The sequence below is a fragment of the Xenopus laevis genome, chromosome 9_10L (assembly GCF_017654675.1).
Source record: "Xenopus laevis strain J_2021 chromosome 9_10L, Xenopus_laevis_v10.1, whole genome shotgun sequence".
In the NCBI taxonomy this organism is placed as follows: domain Eukaryota; kingdom Metazoa; phylum Chordata; class Amphibia; order Anura; family Pipidae; genus Xenopus; species Xenopus laevis.
The window spans coordinates 112,866,484-112,876,051 of NC_054387.1; the positions used below are offsets into that span (position 1 = coordinate 112,866,484).

Genomic DNA, 9,568 nt, shown 5'->3' on the forward strand with positions numbered 1-9,568 from the left:
TTAATAAAGAACAGAGTGTGACGGTAGTGTGAGTGTGGAGGACAACAAGTGGTGAGATATATTGGTGGGGGTGAGAAATTGTGAGACATGGGGATGCCCTGTGATTTCCAACTATAATAGTAATCACCCTATAGATACACTGAAAACTCCTTTCCATATAAATACACATTTCTGGTGGAGATTGGTGTATGGAGACAATTTTTATCTTGTCTACACCATATATGAACTGTACATTTAATCTGCTTCAAATATATCAATTGTGGTATTTGGTACATTAGGAGGTTCTGAGACTTGAACTTTCACGATCAACGTCTGAAGGGTCTATACCATTATTCTACAAAAACAACACAGATAAATGGCAAAATACTGCTCTTTTGTCTTTGGACTATTTTTTGGGCTACAGACATGGTGGTTCCACCGTTGAAAGGAGATATATTTTTAATTTTTTGCAGAAATGAATTTGGAAACTTCATTGTGTCATGAACTGTGGTCAGAAGTGTATATGAATTGATAAGGTTTCCTCATTATTATAGTTTATCTATTTATCTTTTTAATGGTTGTATTTATTCACTGTTTTTAATTGTTATGAATTAGTAGACTGGCCGGCCACTGATTATTTAACCTACTTAATATACTGGTGTGATAAATTAAAGGATAAAAAATGTAATTCCACTCTGTGTTTTTAATGTTTCAGTGAAAATTAGGGACATTTTGTGGGGTTTACACAGGCAAATCAAGATATTTCAGTAAGGACTGATTATATCTTAGTTTGGATCAAGTACAAGGTGCAGTTTTATTATTACAGAGAAAAAGGAAATACGTTTTAAAAAATTTGGATTATTTGGATGAAATGGAGTCTCATTCCGTAATTCAGAGCTTTATGGATAACATCTTTCTGGATAATGGATCCCATACCTGTACAGTAAAGAAATTATCCAATCTAAAATTAGTGTAAAACACGGAAATGTATAGCTTCTATTGGGGATTAAAATATTTTTAATAGTTTCTTATAGCTTATTAACTCATATTTAGAGATGGGCGAATTTGCGCCATTTCGCTTCGCCGAAAAATCCAGCGAAATTCGCAAAACAGTGAAAAATTTGTGAAACGGCGCCGGGGTCTAGTTTTTGACGCCGGCGTCCGTTTGTGACACCGGCGGACGTTTTTTCCACGCCGGCGTCCATTTTTTTCTGAATTTTTTTTCCGCCGGTGGCGAATCGCGCAAATTCGCCATGAATTCACGTCTGCCGAATAAATTCGCCCATCACTATTCATATTTGCAAAATTGATTTGCACTTTTAAGACAAAAGGTGACTGAATAATTCTTTGTAGAACTGAAAATTTGAATGATTTCACTTTGGAATGTGTGTTGGCTCTTTATGACTGTAACTATATATTTGCAATAACTCATTTGCCATTTTCTTGCCGTTTGTAGCACTACAAATATTAGCACTAATGGCACTGGAGAGTTTAAGGCTCACATGGCGGTTTTCAACAGCAGCGACTGTAAATATCCATATGAAGGAACAGAAATTACACTCTACACCCACACAGTGATTTACATTGGAGTGTTCCTGGATGGACCCGATCCATCTCAGTATGCCTTGGTACTGAAAAATTGCTATGCTACTCCATCAAGCAATCCAGATGATCCCATTAAATATTATATCATCAAAAACAGGTATAGTATTGGGGTACTCATGGCCATAGGGGTGTAGCTGGGGTGGAAGGGATAGTGCTGGAGGTGGCCGGAGCAGCAATTACTCCCACCTCTGAATACTGGAAATAATTACCTTATTTGATATTCATATTTTATATGTCACTGTAATAATTACGGGTTCACGTCTTTTGTACAGATGCCCTGTCAGATATGATGACACCGTCAAAGTACAAAAAAATGGCTTAACTAGTGAAGCACAGTTCTCTTTCGAAGTGTTTGCATTTGCCTTGGATTATAAGCAAGTCTATCTGCACTGTGAGGTCTATGCGTGTCTCAGCAGTACCGGAAATTGCGCACCAGTGAGTACAACCGTCTGTGAAAGTGCTTTCAGAAAACTGGGAAAAAGGGGACATATTCATATCAACCTTCTGAATAGAAAATCAGGCATTTTATGATGTGTGTTTGTCACAGCCCATTTTCTGATTAGCTCCACCTTTTTTGGCCTGCAGATTAAGATAGTGCCAATTGGTAACAAACCCCATACTGTAATTTATCACTGAAGTCTTATGACTATATATAAGACCCCCATAAGCATCTTCACTACTATGCACACTTCCCACCAATCTCTTGCACAAATTCTAGCACCAACCACTCTTCTGCTTTCCATGTTTCCCTGCTTACACTGCCGCTTTTTTACTCTTGAAATCTCTGATTCATTCACTATCCTGTTCAGATACAAGCACTTTCAGTATCCTTCCCATTTGAGAATAGACATCTAACAGCTGCCCTTGCTAGAATGTGCACTACAGTTTACCAGCTGTAGCACTACTCTAAACACTGTTGCTCAAACATACTTTACTTGGATGTTTTTGGTCTACATATATCAGCATACATAACATATTGTACCATTTTCTTAAATGGGATGCTATTGTCTATAGTCCAACAACATCAAGTTTGTATTAATGGGGGCTATCACATTTGGGAGAATCTTGTCATGCTATGCTTATGCCAAAATAAAAAAATATTGATCAATAAATAGGTTCCACAGCCATCCAGAGCCAGTGGCTGCATTAAATGGTTTTATGCCCAACCTTAACACTTTTCCGCTGCGCCCCCTAATTTACTAAGTCATTAAAATAATACATAATTTTGATCCAATCTACAGAAAAATAAAGTGATACTATAGCTCATTAAAAGTGTACAGATGAAATCATGGTGTTAAATGTCTCCCTGTAAAACTGAAAACAGCCTGTGTGTAGTAATTGGCAAATTTGTCCTGTTTTGCCACAAAATTCGTGCATTTCCAGTGAAATTCACGAAACGGGCGAAAATTTTGCAAAGCACAAACTGTGACGCCCGAGGCTATTGATGCACATTAAAGTCAATGGGCATCTGTTTCATTGTCGCCCATTAATTGTCATTTATATAGTGTTAGTAAAGTTAAGTAGTGTGAGTTTTGCTTAACTAGCATCATAAAATAGTATTTTGGGATTTTTTCTTAGGGTGATAGGTTCCCTTTCAATCTTCAATCTCTCACCAAATCCCAAGTGCTCTGGCAGAAACCATTTGATGTCAGTGCATGAGTGTGAGTGTGAGTACGGTCTAGCTGACCAGTAAATGATTTCCATAGATGGTTGATACGGAGTTACTAAGTCTGGTGTAACCTGTATCACTTTTATATGGTCTTCTGTGTGTGAAGTGCTATGGTCTGTTTGAACATATAAAACCTACTGGCATAAGACACTGGACTGGTTCTATATATTGTAACATGGTACAAACCAACACGAAAAATGGATACGTCATATTGCCCTATACCAAGCTGAGCAGATTAGTGAAGTCTGTTGTTTCTCTATTCATTCAATTTCATTCCTTCTTTCCATGTATTATTATACTGGATCTAAACCACCTTTCAAACAACAACAATATATATACATATGTATTGCAGACATGCAAGAGCCGTGCCATGGATGAGATGACAGAAGATACCTTCAACATCAAAATTGGACCATTCATCAGGCAAGGTAAGTAAGGATATGAGGCAATATGTAATAAATGATGCACAAAATAATTTGCAAAAATATTAATGAAATTCTGTATAATATTTCATAGTGTAATGTAGTTCCAGCATGATTTGCAGAGGTAGAGTTGACAGGTGCAGGCCAGTCCTTTCCTTACGACAATAGGGCAGGCAGTAAGTACAGGGCTCTATTGTGGATTGAATCCACCATGGCTCCCTAGCATTTGAATGATGTTCAAGTTAAGGAATAGATGGGAGGAGGTAGAGGAATCCCCCCCTGCACGCCTGCCATGAATACAGCTTTGCTAAATGCTGACAGCACTGTATTTATGGGGGTGCAGGCAATCTCTTTGCTCTGACCAAACAACCACACATATTTCCCTAAAGAAATAGACAGGGCACCTTGTGAGCAGGCATGCTCCATATTCCTGGTATTGATACAACCTACCCGTAGCAGCTTACAATCCAAGGCAGTGAATTTGGCAGTTATGTGGAAATGAGATTTAGGGAAAGGCTAGTAGTCAATAGAATAAGGAACATACACTTGGTGGAAAAAGTGAAAGTAGGGAAAATGTAGGAAAATATCTGACGCTGCCTGGTAATAATTTATATAAGTAGGAATGTGGTGAAGTTCCATATATAGAAAGGGAAATATTGGAGCAAGGTACTCAAAGGTCACACATGGATCAGACTAGTATTACATTAAAATGAAAAAATTGTATTTGTATAAACTAATCATGCCTGATGCATTTCGTGTTGAGGACACTGTATGACTAAGTGTCCTCAACACAAACGCATCAGGCATGATTCATTTATACAAATACAGATTTTTCATTTTAATTTAATACTAGTCTGATCCATGTGTGACCTTTGAGTGCCTTGCTTCAATATTTTGCTTTCTACATACGGCTTGTCCGCTCCCTTGAGCTGAGGGCCTGGGGCAGGAGCACCTGGGCCACCCACTCCATTTGGTGAGTTATTCTATTGGCGAGGTTCATGCTTATACTGGTGAAGTTCCATAAACATGCGTGCCAGGAGGATACTAGGGAGGAGGAAATTCTGAGGCCATTACAGGAACTAAATAGTCAGTAACTGGAGATATGGTTTGTGAGTAAATTGGGGTGTTTAAAAGACCTTTGTAGATAAGGGTCAGATGTTTACAGGCACAAGTATAAATGCATTTACGGCATTTTAATATGGTGGGTTTACTAGCACTTTTGGGGGCAGATTTACTAAGGTTCGAGTGATTTTTCTAAATACAAAAAGTTCCAATTTCAAAGTAATTTTTTGGATACTTCGACCATCGAATAGGCTACTACGACTTCGACCTTCGATTCGAATGATTCAAACTAAAAATCGTTCGACTATTCAACCAATTGAAAATCGAAGTACTGTCTCTTTAAAAAAACTTTGACTTCAATACCAAATTAAACCTGCCGAATTGCTATGTTAACCTTCTACAATGTTTTTACACATTGAATAAAAATCCTTCAATTGTATGCTAAAATCGATTGAATCGTTCGATCAAACGATTTTAGTGAATTCGTCGATATTCAAAGTTTTTCAATTCAATGGTCGAATTTCAAAGTTTTTTGCACTTCGAAAAGCGACCCTTTATAAATCTCCCCCATGATGTAATAGTTAATATGGAAGATGAAAAAACATATTTTTCAAACATATTATTATACTATTTATAAGAAGTTTAACATTAAGAACATTCTAGGATTAGTAGTATCAACGTTGCAGAGAAAGGCCCTGGTAAAATCCCAACAAGGCTCTACTACTAGTAGTAGAACAGTTGGGGCCATGACAATATAGGAAGGTGTAATAGGGGAGATGGGAGTGCCATAAAACAGAAATATATTCATTAAGTAATGTGAAAACTATAAAATCCATGCAGGTATTACACGTGTTATGCAATGAACAGAAAAGTCACACTTCGTATTTCTGTGTTGTACACCATGATATTTAGGCAGGTTTGCAGACATTTTTGTTCCCATAGCTACTCCCCTTAGTAAAAGAGACAATGTTTTTAGCTAAGATAGGATTTGTGCATTTACAATTTCTACTCTGTAATATATAGCCGTGTTGTGCCTATTAAAAGTAATGGGATTTCTTTTGCTTTTCAGATGAAGCTCCTGCTCCCGCAGGTAAACACTTGCATTGAGATGTCCTATACACTACTGTCCCTAAGTGCTGGCCTACTCATTTTTCATTGTCTAATAAATAGATTTTCTTTATTTATTTACTTTTTGACTGACTGCATTAAAATGTGCAATAATGCAACTGCGCTTGCATGCATAATCGAGCCCTTAAGTGTTAATGCTAATTCATTTATGCCTATTGACTTCCATGAGTTTCACAAATTTTATAGTAGTTTAACAAATTTTTCACCAAAGCAAAATGGGACAGATTCGTTTGTCACTACCTGTTATGTTTAACAAACTTTCTTTTCCTTTTCAGCTACTTCTACTACTAAATCTACAACTTCTGGTAAAGCCTCACTTGCATTCAAATGTCCTATAAAGTACTCTCCCTATGTACTGGCCTTTTTCTTTTTCATTGTCCAGCAAATTGATTTAATTATTTCACCTTTTGACTGCGTGATGTTTGGGAGAACGCAACTGAGCTTGCAGACATAAATGAGCCCTTACGCGTTTTCACTTTTGCATGTTAGCGTTAGAGCTAATCCTTATTATCTTACCTAGATGTTAATTTAAAGACACACAAATTAAATATATGTATTTTGGGAAATAAAAATATGTACCAATGCCGTGGCCTGTTCCCAATGCACAGAAAAAGTTGCCACAAAAAAAAACACAGTTGACAAAGTATTTTGCAGAAAAAAAGTCACAGCAACAAAACCCAACCATAGAGTCCAATGTTTTCTGCATGTAAAAATGTGCAAAGAAAATGTCGATGAGAAAATAGGCCCAGACTTCCGATGACCTCCATGTGTTTCACAAATTTTACCATAGTTCATCGCTAAAGGGAAATGGTACAGATTTGTTTATTCGACTCCCTGTTATGTGTAATAAACTTTCCTTTGCTTTTCAGCTCCTGCTCCTACAACTACTTCATCTGCAGCTTCTGGTAAAGCTTCACTTTTTCTTATTTGAAGAAATTTATATTCTCCTTAAGATAACTGTAGGTGACACATTGCACTCACCTCCCTTTTTTCAAAAATTTAATATTTTCAATTTGGCATATTAATTTTCCTTATCTCAACTGAACACCAGTTTAAAGGACCAGTACCACCAAAATTAACATATTCATTTTACCTGAAATATAGGGCGCACATTTACTTAGCTTGAGTGAAGGATTAGAATAAAAAAATATTTCGAATTTCGAAGTATTTTTTTTGGCTATTTCAACCATCGAATTGGCTACTTCGACCTTCGACTTCGAATTGAACGTTCCGAACTAAAAATCGTTCGACTATTCGACCATTCGATAGTCAAAGTCTCTTTAAAAAAAACTTTGACCACCTACTTCGCCACCTAAAATCTACCGAGCATCAATGTTAACCTATGGAGAAGTTCCCCATAGGCTTTCCTAGCTTTTTTTGATCAAAGGAAAATCGTTCGATCGATGGATTAAAATCCTTTGAATCGTTCGATTCGAAGGATTTAATCGTTCGATCGAACAATTTTTACTTCGATCGTTCGATCGTACTAAATGCGGTAAATCCTTCGACTTCGATATTCGAAGGATTTTACTTCAATGGTCGAATATCGAGGGTTAATTAACCCTCGATATTCGACCCTAAGTAAATGTGCCCCATAATTTACTGGAATACCCTGGAATGGTGATATGGCAGCTACGAGTGCCACCATTTGGGTTTTAGTGGACCTGTCACTAGGAGATTTGTCCAGTGGTCAATTCAGGTATTGTGTCTCCTTTCCATAGAGCTATCAATCTATTGCATTTAAAGGGACATAACAAAACCGATTGGCAGACTTTTCACCCTGAGTTCTGCTTGCACCCTGGGTGGGGGCAGAAACATTGGCCATTGACATAACATAACTCAAACAGGTAAAGGGTAATGGTCTCTTGTATAGCAGTGAACCCCCATCCCCTTCACAATTAAGGAGAAGCACAGCAGTCACGGGCTGAATGCTCAAGGTCATACACAGTAAATATCCCTAGGTGCCACTTTTGATTACACTCAGGCTTTTTCAAACATGAAGAATGCAGAAACAATTAGTAATCTAAATAGTAAGAGGGTAGAAAATGACTTGGTTGTTCTTTGCATGTGAACAGATTTTTTTTTTTTTTTGCCTTATATCATTTTCAAGCAAAATGATGCAGTAGAAAACCGCAGTAAAATATTTCAAATGTTTGATCAAAAATACAATACAGATGGCTAAGCTTCACAGGGTATTTTATTCACTGGTGGCAGAGAGCATAAAATCATGCCTGTCAGCTCAAATTGACTTTAAATGGGTAATTCACCTTTAGCTTAACTTTTAGTATGTTTTGGAATGGCCAATTCAAACAACTTTTCAATTGTTATTTACTTTTTATAGTTTAATATAAAAAACGTTTACATAATACATTATTTTTTATAGTTTTCATTATTTTATCGTTTTTAAATAATTTTATAGTCAATTTCAGCTGAAATGAATAGAGGAAACCCCCTGTGAAACGTGTTAGAAGGTTCTTAAATGTACCAGTGGTGTCATTAAAGTGAGATGAATATCTGTAATGCCTTCTTCCATTTATCCCCTCAGGCAAACATTCATCTTGGGCAGTTACTGTGCTATTGATGTTCATTTCATTAGACTTGTTTTCTGGAAAGTAGTCATCTTCTTCTTCTGCACTGGATTTCTAGTACCTACAGAGCAATGCACGGCAATATTCTTCAGCTATTCTGGAAAATATTTATATGTTCAGTGCCCCCTTAAAGAAATACTTGAAAGTAGTAAAAAGTAACAAGTGAAGAATTTTGTCGAAAAGTCTTCAGTTTTTTAAATTATGTGATCCCATTGGCGAAAAAGAAGAAGCAAGACTTGTTATTTAATTTATTTTGTCCAAAGTAGTAGATTTCTATACTTATTTTCTGGAGCCTGCAAAGGAATGGAATGAATTCATCTTCAACTATCATGGAAAATATCCATTCTTTATTCATGAATATATATTTTATAGATGATATTTTAATAATTTATGAATCAATATTTTTAAATTAATTATTAATTAATTCAATTAATTGAACATGCTGACATCAATAACAATAAAAAAACAATATATTTAATAAAAGCTACTTTACAATATTTGAAATGGTTATGTTAGAAACTTAATGAATAAATGCTTTGAGATGAAGATATTGTGTGCTCACTCACTTTGTATTTATAACAAAGGTCAATAAATTAGGCTAAAAATCATGATTTCAGTGTTTCATCTTTAATAATGCACTGGCTCACTTCATCAGCTTACTCCTTACTCCTACCTGCCTGATACAGTCAAATAAATCCTATCAAGGTCAGAGATGCCACTGAATCCTATGGTACATTCCTATTTAAACTTCAGTGTTCTGTGTTAAATACAAGACACAAAACTATACTAAAATCTTGGAAAAAGGTGAACTTAAATGTGACTTACTCTGCACCTTTAAGCTATATTGATGTAGGTGCATAACAATGTTCGTTGTTTCAAAACTGCACTTGTGGACAAACATGTGCCCTATTACAGAGAAAAATTAAATAATACATAGAATTATTTGCTTCCTTAATTTGGGACTTTTTCAGGATATCTGGTTTCTGAATCAAGGATGCCATACCTTTATTATTTTCTTATGTCAAACTGGTATTACAAATACTTAGCTCATAATTAACAATACCTAGAAACCTTTTGCCTGTTACTAGTGATGGGCGAATTTGCGACGTTTCGCT

General features: G+C 36.1%; 1 protein-coding gene across 1 annotated transcript in view; it reads left to right on the plus strand.

Annotated features, from left to right (window-relative positions):
• The window catches only part of LOC121398225 (uromodulin-like), a 28,056-nt gene extending 18,995 nt beyond the window's left edge, over window positions 1-9,061 (plus strand). Inside the window, exons 12-18 of the mRNA XM_041577111.1 lie at window positions 1,436-1,681; window positions 1,857-2,019; window positions 3,606-3,681; window positions 5,807-5,827; window positions 6,141-6,170; window positions 6,735-6,770; window positions 8,411-9,061. Coding sequence (XP_041433045.1) covers window positions 1,436-1,681; window positions 1,857-2,019; window positions 3,606-3,681; window positions 5,807-5,827; window positions 6,141-6,170; window positions 6,735-6,770; window positions 8,411-8,481 — 643 coding nt within the window. The 3' untranslated portion in view covers window positions 8,482-9,061. The remainder of the gene's footprint in view (window positions 1-1,435; window positions 1,682-1,856; window positions 2,020-3,605; window positions 3,682-5,806; window positions 5,828-6,140; window positions 6,171-6,734; window positions 6,771-8,410) is intronic.
• The last annotated feature ends 507 nt before the right edge of the window (window positions 9,062-9,568 follow it).